At 36.4% G+C, this 17,321-nt stretch overlaps 1 protein-coding gene across 2 annotated transcripts in view; it reads left to right on the forward strand.

Annotated features, from left to right (window-relative positions):
• Window positions 1-17,321, forward strand: part of RIMS2 (regulating synaptic membrane exocytosis 2) — a 601,992-nt gene that overhangs the window by 272,127 nt on the left and 312,544 nt on the right. For both annotated transcript variants that reach the window (XM_042972687.1, XM_042972686.1), the window contains one exon: window positions 2,815-3,740. In XM_042972687.1, the coding sequence (XP_042828621.1) occupies window positions 2,815-3,740 (926 nt within the window). The remainder of the gene's footprint in view (window positions 1-2,814; window positions 3,741-17,321) is intronic.

Genomic DNA, 17,321 nt, shown 5'->3' on the forward strand with positions numbered 1-17,321 from the left:
TTGAATTTCTGACATAAAGTGTGCATCTAATGGAGGTTAGATGGTCAGTTTAGAGGAACTGATTTAATTGCTTATTCTTTAGAGTTCTCTAGAGAAATTCTCTTTTATTTCAGTTAGTTTTTTTTTAATATAGTAAGTAGATATAAGTAGCCAGTTAAAGAGATGTGAATATGTTGAAAATTGGCACAGTTAATTTTGACATTTTGACAGAAGTATCATTATTTTTTTGCTATCCCTAAAGCTTTCATTTAGGCATATTAACTTGATGAAGTTATGGTGTCAGTATTATAAGATCATAGTCCCTAAGAAATGGAAAAGTTTTAGAATCATGCGCCTTCTCAAAATCAAGGATCCTCTCTTATCATTTCTTTATTCCTAATCTCTATTATAGTATGTGGCATTTAGTTCTTACCTAATACATATTTGTTAAAATAATATATGAATTAATGTGTATAGTCTAAAATATAGACTTTCAAAGGTTAAATGGCCATGTAGGTTCAAATAACTGGTTAATAACAAAAACAGAACCAAGAAACTCAGATCCCTTAATTCTATTCTTTTTATGACACATTGCCACCATGCTAAATTATTTTTTTTCTTTCGTTATATGTATAAAAAAATGACAAAAAAGTAAAAGGAATTATGTATAATGGGCACACATATATAGGATATTAGGTAGGTTTATGCTCTATTTTGAGTGCTCTGTTTTGATTATGTATTTTATTTTTTTAATGTATTTTTTTTAATGTTTATATTTGAGACAGAGAGGGCGAGCAGGGGAGGGACAGAGAGAGGAGACACAGAATCCAAATTAGGCTCCAGGCTCTGAGATGTCAGCACAGAGCTGGACTAGGGGCTCAAACTCATGGAGCAGTGAGATCGTGACCTGAGCCAAAGTCGGCCGCTCAACTGACTGAGCCACCCAGGCACCCCTGATTGTATATTTTAAACCATAGGAGTCTACGGTTTTATGTAGCAAAACCAAAAAGATTCAAGTCCTAAATGTTTTATATGTAAGTGTACATTTACATATCAATGTAAAAAAAAATCACGTCCACTTGCCTAATCATAGAACATTTAGGAAAACAGACCAGTTCCTTCATTTTCTGTAATACTTTGTCCTTTGTGGTTCTGGGGAGAGTTTACCCTGGCTATACCTTTGTGTGACATTGAAAGGTGGAAGAATTACAGAAGCCGTTATTGTCCAGCAGCGGTTGCTGGCAGGCACACAGGCAGATGCGAAAGTCTCCGTGGCTCCTGGCAAGCTCCTGTTAATTGACCACCCTCATGCCGTAGGCAGCTGAAATAATTGGTGGCAAACTCCCCAAAGACTCTTGAGACTAACAGCAGCTTTCTAATGAACATTTTGAGAACCCTTGTCTTTTGTTCTTCAGGCTAAGAACAGCAGCATTAACCTCTCTGGCCTTCACTCCTTTGCTGGTTCCGTTGTGTGGCTTTTGATTCTGTATTAAAGCCCTCACTGTATTAAAGCCTGGAAAACCTAGAGTGACTCCTGTTTTTACTAACCAATCTTAATCAGTACATTGGCAGGTTGCATTTCAGATACAGGGGAAAGAGATTCGATGACACAAACTGTAGAGGAGCAGGAGGCTGTTCCTGGGTTGGGTTATTCCACCTGGATCCTTTCTCTGCTCTTGCTTTTAGGCCAAAAAATACATATGTATATACTATATACACACACACACACACACACACACACACACACACACATCGTGTAAGAAATTCACAACTGAGCTATCCAGTGTTGGTCATCTTTAACTTCAACTGACCCTGCTTTTTTATCGTCTCCCGTTCATATGTCCTGGCAAAAGTCTCTGTAATAGTAATTCTCAACTTCTGTCATCTCCCCGCTGCTTTTCGTGGCTAGTGGTTGACATTTAGCTGGGTTTGTACCAGGGAAGAGGACAGTGTGAATATCTTGTTGACAAAGAGTATTCTGTATGATTATAGGGTCCACTATATTGTACTAGTGTTAGAGGGGCAGGTTGAGAACTTAATATACAGTCCGTTCTTCTGAGGCTCTGAGGAAGTATGAGGGGTCAGATGGGATGACAAAGAGAGGTGTCATTGAGCTGGCCTTAATCTCAGTGAAGATGGAATAAAAATAGCAGTTCTCTGACTTCTACAAAGATTTTTTTTTTGTTTCTGTGATGAATAAGTCATTATTTTCAGTATGTTTTTTAATTGTGTATCTCAAGTTAGAACAGTAAAGAAAAGTTGGAGATATAATGCTAAGATAAAGATTGAGCTGAACCAGTACTAGGAGTGATATAAGTAGCTGATGAATGAAAAACGATTTTTAAGAGCCAGCGTTTAGTTTTAGCCAGAAAGTATTCAGCTCTTGAGCCAAATCAGTTTGGCTTCATTATATTTTCAAGTGACTTCATATCGAGGTGTCAAGAATAGAGAGAATGTCAGGTGGAATTTTTCAGAGCCTCTGAATAGCAGTTGGGAGATGGTCGAAGTGTATTGAGCAAAGCAAAGAAATCACAGTAAAGTCCATTTTGCAGAAGCAGAGTATGGTGCTGTCTTATTTCAGGGCGTTTTAAGTATATTCCATATGTAGTGTGCAGGCATTGAAGAACCATATCAAAAGTACCTTTAACATTTCCTATTTGAACTGAATAAAATGAATATTAGTAAAACTTTTATTATGGCATGACTGTAAAAAGATTTTTTTTTTAAAGTAGAAGAACTATCTGAATATAATTCGTCAACCTGCCAGTGAATCAGCAAAACGTTGAATTGTTTAGACGTTGCTCTTCTCATCAGTCTTTTTCTTTGGTTACTTAGGACACGAAGTCCCTCAGTATCCAGAGATCAGAATAGAAGATACGACCAAAGAGAAGAAAGAGAAGAATATTCACAATATGCTACTTCAGATAACGCCATGCCTAGATCTCCATCGGATTATGCTGATAGGAGGTCTCAGCGTGAACCTCAGTTTTACGAAGAGTCTGACCATATAAATTACAGGGACTCCAACAGGAGAAGTCATAGGCATTCCAAAGAATATATCGTAGATGATGAGGATGTGGAGAGCAGAGATGAATATGAAAGGCAAAGGAGAGAGGAGGAGTACCAGGCGCGCTATCGAAGCGATCCGAATTTGGCCCGGTATCCAGTAAAGCCACAGCCCTATGAAGAACAAATGCGTATTCATGCTGAAGTGTCCCGAGCGAGGCATGAGAGAAGGCATAGTGATGTCTCTTTGGCAAATGCTGAACTGGAAGATTCTAGGATTTCTATGCTGAGGATGGAAAGACCATCAAGGCAGAGATCTATATCTGAACGTAGAGCTGCCATGGAGAATCAGCGATCTTACTCAATGGAAAGAACTCGAGAGGCTCAGGGACCAAGTTCTTATCCACAAAGGACCACAAACCATAGTCCTCCCACCCCGCGGAGGAGTCCGATACCCATTGATAGACCAGACATGAGACGTACTGACTCACTACGGAAACAGCACCACTTAGATCCTAGCTCTGCTGTGAGGAAAACAAAACGGGAAAAGATGGAAACAATGTTAAGGAACGATTCTCTCAGTTCCGACCAGTCGGAGTCCGTGAGACCTCCACCACCAAAGCCTCATAAATCAAAGAAAGGAGGTAAAATGCGCCAGGTTTCATTGAGCAGTTCAGAGGAGGAATTAGCTTCCACGCCTGAATACACCAGTTGTGATGATGTGGAGATTGAAAGTGAGAGTGTAAGTGAGAAAGGTAAGCACTGGATTCCAATCACACTTTAGCTGTAGTTGATTCCATGAGGGTTTCTTTTTAGGCTGTGTTGGTGATTGACATTTAATAGTTAGATATTACTACCTTTGGAAGTTTCTTAATGGTGCTGGCTATGTGAAGAAAAAATTCACATAAAAGTTTTAAAAAGTGGATATCTTCTGTTATTCTTGTGGAAGAAAAGTCTATTGATTTTTTTTTAAACCTATTTTGCTTTGTTTCTGAAAATTTTCTTGCATCACTTGATGCTGTATTAAAAAAATACCTATTACCTATAGTTGTAAATTAGCATTTTGTATGTGTTTCTTTTGGCAAGAAACAATATGTATTTACTCTAGAATAACTGGAAAATTCCTCGAAGTGTAATGAATGAAATACAAACTATCCATAATCTTTTCCCCCAAATATAACCATTAACATTTTGTTGTATTTCTTCCCTTTTTCCTATGCGTGTATATTTTACATGTTTATATATATAATTTTGTTCTGATTTTTTCAACTGATATCATATCATTAGCTTTTTCCAAAGCCATGAGATGTTCTTCATAAATATGTTTTAAATGGCTGCACTAATCGTCTATTATATAGATGTGTACCACAACCTAACTATTCCTTTATTAGGAGGCATTGCAGTTGCTTCCAATTGCTAGCACAAATAATATTATAATGGTTATCTTTATATAAGAACTTTTGTCTAATACCTGAGAATTTCACAAATACATACTCATGCTTTGATTCTTACAAACTTTTGGTTCGGAATACCAACTTGCTTTCCAGAAAGGTTATAATGCTCCATACTCCTGTCAGATGTGCTTAAGTTTTGTCTCAAGATACCAAATCTTTGCAGTTGCATAGGGTACAAAATGCTCTCTCTCTCTGTCATTTTAATTTGAATTTGGTTGTGCAGTTGAATGTTTTATATGTTTGTTGGTGTTTGATTATCTTCTATGAATTGTCTGTTCATTCCTTTTATTTCTCCTGCCCATGTTCCTATTGGGTATTAATTAGTTTTTCTCTTACTGATTTATAAGAGCTTTTTATATGGTTAGGATTTTTACCCATTTAACTGTCATCTGTTTGAAATGTATTTCCCATTTTGATGTTTCTCTACTAGTTTTCTGTGGCCATTTGGAAATATTGAATTTAATATAGCTGTTTTTGCATCTATGGTAATTTTTTCCCATTTCTTTTATCTGTAGAAACTCTTTATTCATCCCCAAATCAGTTAAATATTTAGCTGTGTATTTTCTCATGTTTTTATTATTTACTTTTTTAAACTTTAACTTTTTCATCTTTTTGTAACTTATTTTGGTATATGCCAAAATATACCAGATAGGTGAGTATCTAACATGAATCCCCTATACCACCCACCCTCTTGCACGACACACACACAGTTTTCTGGCACCTTTGATGAATAATCGACTTCTTCATGAGAATCAACAGGAATCAATAAATTCAAGAAGGCAGCTAGATATGGAATTAATATGGAATTATTTTGTACTGCACCAAAAATAATTAGTTAGGACAATGAATGAAAAGCAGTTCCCATTCTGCCCAAAAAGCAGAAAATGGGATTTTAAAAATAACCAGTAGGAAATTTAAAAAATAACTAATAAGAAAGCTATACAACTTACTAACATAAAAGAAGATAGTCATTGAGTGAGTAGGTATTCATTTCATGTTCCTAATTGGGAAGGCTAAATATTGTAAAGATGCATGTTTTTTCTAAACAGTGTCTTGGGGTTAATGATATTTTAGGCATAATCCCAATCAGTTCCTGTATTTTATTTTTAAAAGTGAATCTGGAGGGAGGGTGTGTGAGAGAAAAATGTTAACTCTTTTTTTTTTTTCCCTCTGTGCATTGTAGGCTCCCTGGGGACTAGAGATGGTAAATTAGACCGACAAAAGACAGATTAAGAGAGAAACACGTTTATTATGTGGATTGTGCATACCTGTGGGAGCTTCCAGCTACTTGAAACTTAAAGGGGGTGGTTAGAACTTGGGTTTCTATAGTATCTTATCAAAAGAACAGTAGATTTGTAGAGAAATGAAAAGACTAAGGAAAGGGACTTTGAGTTTCTAGGTAGCAAATCATAGGAAGATAAACGTATGAGTGAACTAATGGAAGATAAGGGTTACCTAGTAAAGTTTGTTACACAGACTTCTCTGGAGCCATCTTTTGCCTGGTAGAATAATTAACTTCTGTCCTTCCTTATAGAGAGGGCAGAGGGGACACATTTACAGATTTATATCATACCTATTTTAGGCTAATAGGGGGAGTGCAAGGAGCTTTTCTTGTATCTGCTTCTTCTCAGTTGCCTTCTGCTCAAAATAATCCTTATGCCAAAGTGGCATATTAAAACAAATAAGTGATAAAAACATAGAAAGTAGCACAAACCAAAGGGGAAGGGGTAAATTATTCAACAAATGGGCTTGGACAAAATGTAAATACAGTGAGGAAAAAAAGACGCTCATTTCATACAAGTTGCATGGAAATTATAAATAATAAGAAAATTGTGTTTATTACAATAGATCTATAAGAAGAAACTATAGATCTTAATTTTATCATAGAGCATATAGAAAGTTTATTTCCCACAAGCTGTAATACTTCCTTAAGTATAATCAGTAGTCTTTAGTTTGGTCATTTTCCATGTTTGTCTGAATATATCATAATATTAAGAGGTAAGAAAAAGATAGCTTGGTTATCTTTAGTGGATTAGTTTAGATTCTGTTACGTACTTCTATTATTCTTTGCTAAAGTAATGTCTTCAGTTTTACTACTTAAAGATATAAGAAATAAACACATAAAAATCTCACATAAATAAAAAGCTATATGAGTTGAATGAAAATTTTATGTTATGCTATTTAGTAGAACTAAAACATTTATCAAATACAGAAAGAAACGAAATGTCATTCACATCTGTATCCTCCCTTATTTGAACTCCTGGTAGACACCTAGACATGGTTCTCCTTCTCATCTGCCTAATAATCTGCTTTACAGGGTATGGTTTCTCCCAACATGTATTTCCAGTAAACAATCATAATTCAGCTTTGGAGGAAGAAATTTAAATAAAATAACACTTTCCTGTTGGATATTACCCCCAATAATAGTATTCAGGGAGGTGAAGTTATAGCTGTTGAGAGACTGGGACAGAGATTAAACTTTGTCATGACTTTTCATCATGAGAGAGGCATTTTTGGTTGCTTGTGGAAAAAGTATCAGTCTGATTTTGGAATACGCTACTTATAAAGATATCTACCATTGTGATTCATAGCCATCATTGGTAGTTAACTAATGCTTGAAAATTCTTCCTAATAATTAAAAAGGTTTCATTAGCAGCGTTTCCCCCCCATATGCTTATATGTGGACACATCATTTTGATGAGGATCAACCAACTTTTAAAAGATAGTTATTTCCTTGCTTTATTATCGCTAGACTAAATGACCCCAAAGAATGTGTTTAACAACTGAGACATCTTTTTCATTGTCTTTACATTTCTGTCTCTTTTCATTCTTGTGCACAACCTTTCAAAAATGTGGAAAGCAAATTTGGATCACATAATACAAAGTATTAACCAGCATTGTAAAGACAGCACCAGGCAGCATTCTTATTGCAGAAGGATTCTTTGCAGGCCCTTGTATGTCATATTACAGCATCTACAAAACAGCAGGGTCGTTCCTGAGTTTTAAATAATAAAATTCTGTAATTCACAAGAAGCTTATAGTTTAATTTTTTTTCCCCTCTGCTGTCCTGTTGGCTAGCCACCTTCTTCTTCTCCTCCTCCTCCTCCTCCTCCTCCTCCTCCTCCTCCTTTTTTCCCCTAACTTCACCTTTATTGGTGTTTTGGTGGCTTTGGCTCTTGTCTTATTCATTTGTCATTTGTCTTTTTGGATAGATCTTATTATTCTAAATATACAGAATTTCACTCAAACTTATAATAGATGTCATTTCATTCACTAAGTTCTGTTAAATGCTGCTGATAATTACAGTCTATGAGTGATTGGGCCATTATTCGTGAAACAATAAATGGAGAAGAGCTCTTTATGGAGAAGAGCATGGGTTTTAGAATCAGAGGAGTTTAAATCCTGGCTGTGAAATTCATTAACTGCATGATCTTCTCCTCCCTATTTAACTACTCTAGATCTGTTTCCTTATCTACTAATGTGATAGTGTGTTCGTTGTTTGGTAATTTGCCGAAAAATAGATATTAAAAACATTTTTAGATTACTTACTAATGTTCCATGACGGTCAAAAATAGTCAAGACTTTTTTGAGACAACTTTCAAGAGTTTTGAATGAGTGTATCGTCATGGTTACATGGATTGTGGTCATTTATGTTGGTTTTGTCCCTTCTAGGATCTGCCACATGTTGAACTATCCTTGTATTTTTAGGCTAAGAAGAATATACTTTTTAGTTTGTTGAGATATAATTTTGAGACGTAAATCCAATGTGTTGCTAAAGACTAGGCACCTACTTATTCCTTTTCCAGCCAAATGCTTTTTAGTGTCTATTATTTGCAAGATGTTGAGTCGGACCTAGTAGAAAATACAGAGATGAATAAGACCTAGTTTCTACCCTGAAGAAATTCAGAGTCTAAAATAACTAGCAACATAAGCCCACTGTATTATAGGTACTTTGGACTTAAGAAAGATTTCCATGTTTTGTAACACTTATCTCTTAACTAGGACATAGTTTGCTTTTCACAGTGCTATATTGATTACTTCCTCACAGTTTGTGTTGGGTTAGAAAATTGCAAACTGATGTTTTTCTTTTTTTTTTGTCTTTTGTCTTTGGATTATGGAAGGAGAGAAGTCTTAGATTGCTGATGTCATAGTACCTCTGAATCTAATTGTGAGATCCTCTCTCGAAGTTTAAAGCATATTTTTCATAACCTTTAAAAAGTGCTGTTGACTTTCCAGTTTTGTCTAGTCTCGAGGAGATTTCTCAGTTTCAGTACTATTGAAATCGGGGCTGGATAATTGTTTTGCAGGACGGTCTGGGGCATCATAAGGAGCTTAGCAGCATCCTTGGCCTCTACCCACTAGGTGCTAGTATCATCCCCACCCCCAGTTATGATAATCTAAAATATCTCCAGGTATTGGTACATATCCCTTGTAGGGCAAAGTCCCCCAAAGCCACCTCCACCTTCCACTCTTAACCTCTTCACTTATTTTCCTTCTCTCCTCACTTTTAGAATCAAATGAGAGAGTCATGGCCAGCATTTAAAACAAAACAAAACAAAACAGAGAGGGAGGGAGGGAATGAGGGAGAGAGAGACAGAGCGGGGGGAGGGATTGGAATAGGATAGAGTAGAAAATATCAGAGTGGAGTGCACCGAGTAAGGGTAATTGATCTGTAAAATTGTTTTTCTCTACAGGCGCACAATATAAAATATATATTCCTTACTGTGGATTATGGCCAAAAATGTCTTAAAGCTTTACTCCCTTATAGAATATTTTTGTGATTCACTTGATGCTAGTGTTTCCTGCCTTCCCTCCACCCCCATCTCCTTCTAGACTTGGAGAAAGGTCTACAGATGATGTTCAGTGGCTAATTGATGTATTGTAAACACAATACGTTTTCTTATTTGATATATTGTAATCTTAGTATTATAATGCAATGCGTTTTTCACTTTAATTACATAGTCATGTTGTCAGTCAGTTGCCCAACTCACAAAATTCAGTTTGATTTTTTTAGAGAGCAGTGAGATCATTGTGAAGAGTTTGAATTTCCTCTGTCTTTCAGGTTCTAACCTGACCTATTTTACTTGGTTGTTACAGATCTCTTTTATTTCTTTGTCAAATCTTGAGGGACTGGGCTGGTAAATGTTAGCATACATGTATATGGCAATCTTTTAAGTTATAAATTAGGAAAATGTTTGATTCAATTATTAGACTCTTGAAAGTAGCACATCCTTTGGCTTATTTTGGAGAAGGAGTGAGAGGAGATGTAAAGGTGGAGCAAATTGGAGAACAGACCCAGAACAGGAAAAAGGGAAGATAGACTGCAAATCTCCAGATACAAGCATGAGTCTTAACGTATGAAAAACAAACTCTAAAGAAATCAGCTTTATAAATAAAGCTTTCTCTCGAAAAATAAACATTTAAAAAAATTTAAAAAAACTAATGATGAAATATGTTTTGTTGATAGAAAAATATAAAGCTTTGTGAAAAACAAATTATTCATTGATACACATAATAGAACAAAATACCTTGAATGCTGCACAAGCCAATTATGTTTGAGTTAAAAAAGCATTGAAATAGCAGAAAAGTTGGGTCTAAGACTAATTCAATATTTCAAGCAGTATTCAATAAATTCATTCATCCATTCTTTATTTGGTTCAACTAGGATATATTAAATGTCAATAATCTATAGTACTAGAATATGAAACATGAAATATGAAAATATTTTTATGACCCTAGAATTGCTTTTTTATGGAACACAAGTAAGAGCTTGTGCTATAAATTTGACTGCATTTATGCTAGCTGGCTCATCCAAGAAAATTATACATGGGTGTGGATTTTGTTTTTGTTAGCTCATGCTAGAAGCGATCTGTTTTCCTTTCTAGGATATATCCCTGAGAAGAGCTTTTTCAGGAAATATTTGGGATATGTTTCAAAGCAGACACATAGCTCAAATTATTGCCATATATAACCCCATTCTCCCTAGAACAGATTATCTGCCTCTTTTTATGGGGCTTAGCTTTGTTAAGAACTCTTTCAGAAGCGATTAAAGTGAGCCTGACATAATAAAGTTCAAGTATGGATTCCTGCTGTGTAAGATTGATGTTAGTTTTATTAACAGAGGACCTAATGAAATAAAGGTAAAGGTTTAATTTCATAGGAATCTAAGATGCTCCTGATACTTTTGTACAAATCTTGAAATAATAATTATAAATAATTCATGGAATGGACTGTTGAATAAAATAGTAGGATCTATGAAAATCACAAACTTTAGTCAATGACTAAAACAATAACAATTTAGACTATATGTAAGAAGAAGGGTGTCAAAATAAAGAAGTGGCTAAAAGAGAATAAAAGATGTTAAAATTGTGGGTTAAAAGTAAATAGATATGAATTAAATACTTTCCAGTCTCTTCAAGCCAAATGTATTTTATATCTTATAAATGTAAATATAAAATGATTATATTTTACAAAACAGTACACATATTCAGAAGTGTGTGTGTGTGTGTGTGTGTGTGTGTGTGTGTGTGTGTGTATTTATGTGCAGTGTCAAAGAGCAGACTGAGCTTTAAATTTTATTCTTTAAATTTTTTTAAAATTTATTTTTGAGAGAGAGAGAGAGAGCACAAGCCGAGGAGGGGCAGGGAGAGAGGGAGACACAGAATCCATAGCAAGCTCCAGACTCTGATCTGTCAGCACAGAGCCCAGTGCAGGGCTAGAACTCACAAACCATGAGATCATGACCTGAGCTGAAGTTGGAAGCTTAACCTACTGAGCCACCCAGGTGCCCCTAAATTTTATTCTTAGAGATGATTCTATAAGCTACTTTATTTCAGCACATCCTGCACATGTTGAGAATTTTTTAAAGAAAAAATTTATTTACCATGGGACTGCTAACCTGTGCTTTGTAATTAAAGATACCTAGGGTTTGGGTGCCTGGGTGGCTCAAATGGCTAAGTGTCTGACTCTTGATCTCAGCTCAGGTCTTGATCTCAGGGTGGTGAGTTCAAGCCCTGTGTTGGGTCCATGCTTGGTGTGCAGTCTACATTATATATATATATATATATATATATATATATATATACACACACACACACACACACACACACACATACATATATATGTATGTGTATATATATATACACATATACACCTAGGGTTTAATTAACCTGGAATTTGTGTCTCTTATCCTGTTCTTGAGATGGTAGCAGAGGGTGACTCTCCAAATTTTACTAAGGAAACAGAAAATATGTGGTTCTAATTTTTTTTAATTTTCTCTTTTTAAAGTTTATTAATTTTAAGGGGGGCAGAGAGAATGAGACAGAATTCTAGCCACAGAATTCTGTGCTGTTAGTTCAGAGCCCCATGTAGGGCTTGAACTCACACACTCACATGAGATCATGACCTGAGCCAATATTAAAGTCAGATGTTTGACTGTACCACCCAGCTACCCCTGTATTTTTTAATGATAGAATTGACATTTCTTTTCTTTTGCAGTTTTACTTCTCTATTGCGAGTCTCTATTGAGTCATTGTCATCATATTTCCCTGTGATTCCTTGACATGGTTTTTTTAAACATATTTTTAATAGCTGCTTTAAAACCTTTTTAATAGCTGTTAAATCTAACATCTGTGTTCACGCAGAGTTAGTTTTTTTGTGTCCTTTTTTTCCTGGTTATGAGTCACATTTTCCTGTCTTTGCATGCCTCATAATTTTTGGTTGAAAACTGGACATTTAAATGATGTATTGTAATGACCCTGATTTCTTACTCATTTTCCTGAGGATTGTCTTGACTTTCTTTTCTTTTCTTTTTTCATTTTAAATCTGTCCCCACTGTGGTATATATCTACTGATCTCCCTGCTCAGTTTGTTTTACTAAAGTATGTGTGTGTGTGTGTGTGTGTGTGTGTGTGTGTGTGTGTGTGTCCACTTTCCTACAGGTCATTCCTGTGTCTGCGTAGACTAGTTGTTAGCCAAAGATTTGGGTAGAAGTCATGCTTTTAAGTATTTTGAGTTTGTAAGGCTTCTACCCTTGGCCAATCAATCTGTGTATAGTGTGGGGACACCTTCAAAGTTCAGCCAGTTCTCAGGTCACTCTTAGGTTTTACTTCCTACCAGGCTCTTTGGACATCTCCCTGAACATGATATCGTTTCCTAGTCATCCTGAAAGTGTGGACAGTTTTTCTAGATTTTCTCTGTGGGTCTATTGATTCCAGTGTCTCCCTGTAAAATTTCTGGTTGGTTTGCCATTTACCCTATATGGGACTGCAGTCTTAGACTAGTAAAACTGCTCATTTTCTGTTTGTTTCCTATTGACTTTGCCTCTTCTAGGTGACAGAGCCATAGGTTTTCTTGCCTACCCCAAATAGAGTAGAAAAGGTATGGGAGCAGAGCTTCTGGTCCTGCCAGACAGCCCCACACTGCTGTTGATCCTTTCTATAAACCCCTTCTTTTGTATGCACTATGCCAGGAGAGGGTTTTGGGAACAATCCCAGGTAAGAAGGTAGTAGACTTCTGTTGTTATTATCTGAACTTCCAGCAGTGTTTCGCAATGTTTTCTGTGTCTTTGATTTCCACAGCCATGCAATGGTTGTTTTTAATAATTTCATCTAGATTTGTACTTGGTTTTCATGAAGAGAACTAGCTAATACTTCATGCCAGGACTCCTCCCTCTCATGATTTTGTGAGTGCGGAATTCAGACAGGATTCAGTTGGGTAGTATTTCTTCTTCGTGTGGTGTTACTGAGTTTAATTGCTAGAGTTTCATTGGTAGGATGGGCTGTTCTGGTTCAAGATGCCTTCACTTCCATATCCGGCACCGTGGCAGGCATGGTTGGAAGACTGCTCAGCTGGGATTCTGAACCAACACGCCTACATCTGGTCTCTTCAACACAGCAGTTTCTAGGTAGTTGGACTTTTTATATGGTGGCCCAGGGCTGACAGAGATAAACTTACAAAATACTATTTGTTTTGATGTAGCTTTGAAGTCATGCAGCATCGTTCTTGACATATTCTATTGGTTACAAACAAGTTAGAATACATATAACGGGAGAAGTCTACAAAAGGGCATGAACACTCTGAGACATAGTTCACTAAGGCACCATCCTTGGAGTCTAGCTACCATAAGGGCTTTAATAATGTGATACACAGATTTGTGTGTGTGTGCACTCATTCCCATGATACTAGTAGTTGGCGTGTGAGTCTGGGCTATCTGCACAGGCAGTTTACTTATATCCCCTGGTCTTACTTATGCTCAAACATGGATACATCGTTTCTATCTTATAACAGATTGTTGTTTGGCATGTCCAACCTTTTGATTTGTTGAGCCTGACAGACCTTAGCTTATGTTGGGCACTTCTGGCCGTTTGGTCACTTGATCACAGCTTTGTCCCTACCAGGGCCAGGAGCATACCAGGGGCAATTTTTCAGTGTAATTCTCCTCTGCAGGCTGCATGGTCTTGATCCACAAACCTAGGAGTGTGCATCCTGATTCCCCTATTGAGGCTTGCCATATATTTCATAATCGTCTTTCCCCACCATTGATGCTTCTCATAGCACACCTTCTATTTCATCATATAGCCCAGTGTCAGGGCTGCTTGCCCTATAGCCTGAACTTAATCTGGAACTGCTTCTTGCTCTGGGTTCCATTTAAAGCCAACAACCTTCTATAATTCTTGGTGAAAGAATCAAACCAGTATTCTCCAGTGTGAAATAATGTTGCCTTCAGAATCCACAGACTGTCTACCAGCCATTGGGCTTTTTTTCTCATTGGTGGTCGGTGCAAGTTGTAAGAACTTTTCTTTTGCTTTGGAGGGGTGATCTGCCATGCCCATGACCATTGGGTCCCTAAATATTTCTCTCATGTTATGGGCTCCTGAATCTTTGTAGGACTTCTCTTCCACCCTCTGGAGAACATGTGTCTAAACAAGTTCTCCAATATAGTTGCCACTTCTTTCTCACTGACATAGTGAACCAATATGATGTTCTGTGGGGGGTCCCTATGGCCTGAGTTTTGGGGGGCTATATTATGATAGAAGACAGTAGAATTAGTATAACTCTGGGGAAGGCTGTCAATATGTATTCTTGTCAATTCCAGGAATATGTGAAGGATTCTAGTCTTTCTTGATAAGGATGGGAAAACACATTTGCTACTTCAGTGACTTCATATCATATACTTGAGTCCATATTAATTGTCTCTAGAAAGAATACCACTTGGCATATCAACCTCAACCAGGGCCATGACTTTGTTGAGTTTACAGTACTCCACTGACATTTCCAGGATGTGTTGATGCATCTGTTTTTTAGGTGCCACCCTGGTAAATTAAAGGGAGGATATAATGTGAGCCATCATGTTTGAATCCTTGGTTTTTAGTTTACTCCTTACTGATTGGGGAGGGCATTTTCAGAGGCTTTCACATAACTTTTCCCATTTGATAGTCCTTAACCCCACAGGCTCAGGGACATTAGTTTTTACAAATACCAAGTCTGTCCACTTGGGGACTGCTGCAGTTACTACTGTAATGACTGGATGACTTGGTAACAACAACTGTGAGGGAATAAGGGCAGAAAGACTTGGAAAGGAGAAGTTAAATTGTGGACAGGTGCTTCAGCTAAACCCCCATTTTGAAGCTGGATAGATCTTCAGACATGACCTAATTGACAAAGGGGTCAGAAAGGCTGGACATGGCTACCCGCTGGGGAGGGAGCATGACTTTGGGCAAGGCAGGTTTTGGCCTGGATATATTTCTTGGGTGAAGGACTCAGCTTAAGCACTGAGCATGCAACACCTGGGGCAGCTTGAGGAATGAGTGCAATTCTGGATGGTATACAACAGCATCCAATAAGATTTTCTTCTCAAAATTACCTGTTATTTTTCAAGAGGGATATAACAATTTTAAGCATCACTTACTCATATACCCTTCTGAAACTGAGGGAAATTTTTCTAGAGGTCTCCTCTGTAGACTTTCCATATATATATCTATATATCTATATCTATATCTATATCTATATCTATATCTATATCTATATCTATATCTATATCTATATCTATAATTTTGTGTGTGTGGGGGGGAATGTGTGTGTGCACCATAATTGCTACTCATGCCAGCTCCAAACTAATCACTGACAAAAGACTTAGAATTATCAAGGTTGGCTTAGCGTTCACCATTTTAAGGGGATAGGAAATGACTGTTGGATAAATAACCAATTTGTCTGCCGGAGATATTCATTGTAAGGATTAGAATAGTGCGAAAGTGGGAACAATTCAGATGTCCTAAAATAGTGTGATCCAGCTGGCTTGCACCAGCTTGTGAGAACCAGATGTATGCGTGTCTTCTCAACTCCACATTCGATGACAGCTCAAAATTAGCTGACGTGGAAGGATTTGCGCCATAGAGAGAGACAAATGTTACAAAACAGGGCCTGTTTTTGTCCCAGAAAACTGGTAGTTAATTAATCACACTACTGATATCTATTTGAAGTTTTGATCACCTGTGGAGACCATGGTAACAAGGAAAATTGTCCAGGATATATTGTAAACTTTTTTAGAAGCTCAATTGAAAGTTATATCCATTATGTTAAAATGACTTTTGCGTATAGAACTGGAAAGAAATAAGGATAAATTAGAAGTTTTATTTGTTGGAGCAATAGTTCGTAGGGAAAATTTCATGTAGGATTTCATTAGTGTGACTATAATGTCTGTGTAATAACCATGAAAAAAGGGAGCTCTGTTAATTAAATTCTCTTACTGTATTCCATTTTTAGTGATCATCCCCCTGACCCGTGTAATCTCAGGGTGCATATCAAAAATATTATAAATATCATCTTATGTACAGACTAGGTCATGCTTAATGCCTAAAACATGTAAAAAAAAAAAAAAAACCTATATAACAGCATTCTTTTCTCCATAACATTTTTCTCACAACTCCATCAAATTTCTAAGGTGTTGAATTTTCATGTTTTATGCCTCATCTTCCCTCATACTTGATTTAAATCACATAAAATTAAATTAGTCCTTCATTTATTATCTTCTTTTAGTATGTATGGCTTACACAGATCACATAACTTCCCAGGATATTTTACAAGTTGGTAATGAGTATTGAACACGGTATCTTTTCAGGAAATTCTAAGACTAACATTGATATGGAACCTAATAGGACAGTATTTTATTCCTTGAGAAAACTGTAGACAGGCTGCTTAAATGATTACTTACCCAAACATTTTTTGAAATGTTGATATCAAAGTATATCAGGTAGTCTCCTCACTGATTTTTTTTTTCTGTCACATGCAATGCCACTCTATCTAAAAAAGGAATTTCAGTATATTATGAAATGGCCATTAGCACAAAATTAAGTTTTCAAAAGAAAGCTTTCCATCTCCAAAAGGTAAAAAACAAAAATGAATTAAAATTCCAGATTCAAATATTAGCTTGCAAATATGTAAAATAATAAATGTTTTTTTTGGCATGCCAAATGAAAATTTTCCCTTCTCTGCCTATTTATTAAGAAGTCAAATGGATGCACGTGTAATGCTGGTATTACGAAACTACCATATTGGATTACATTTGTCTGTGGTGAAAAAGTGTTTAATAACATCTTTCAAACAAGACAAAGATCATTTTGAACTATAGGTTAGGCAAGTATACTCAAACATAGATGAGATGTTCTGACCATTGTCTAATTTCTATTCCATAATTGAAAAGGTTGACAATCACTTTGATAGAATTATCCAAATGAAATAGTGAACAAAAACACGCTAAACGCAGACTAAATAGTCTTCACCTAATTTATTCGGGGTCACCCGGAATTGTTTCTATAACTTAATTATACTTAGCTATGTTCTGAAAAAATTCTTGTCCTCACATTTTATTCTTTAATTACCTAT

Source organism: Panthera tigris, chromosome F2, assembly GCF_018350195.1.
Source record: "Panthera tigris isolate Pti1 chromosome F2, P.tigris_Pti1_mat1.1, whole genome shotgun sequence".
NCBI classification, from domain to species: Eukaryota; Metazoa; Chordata; class Mammalia; order Carnivora; family Felidae; genus Panthera; species Panthera tigris.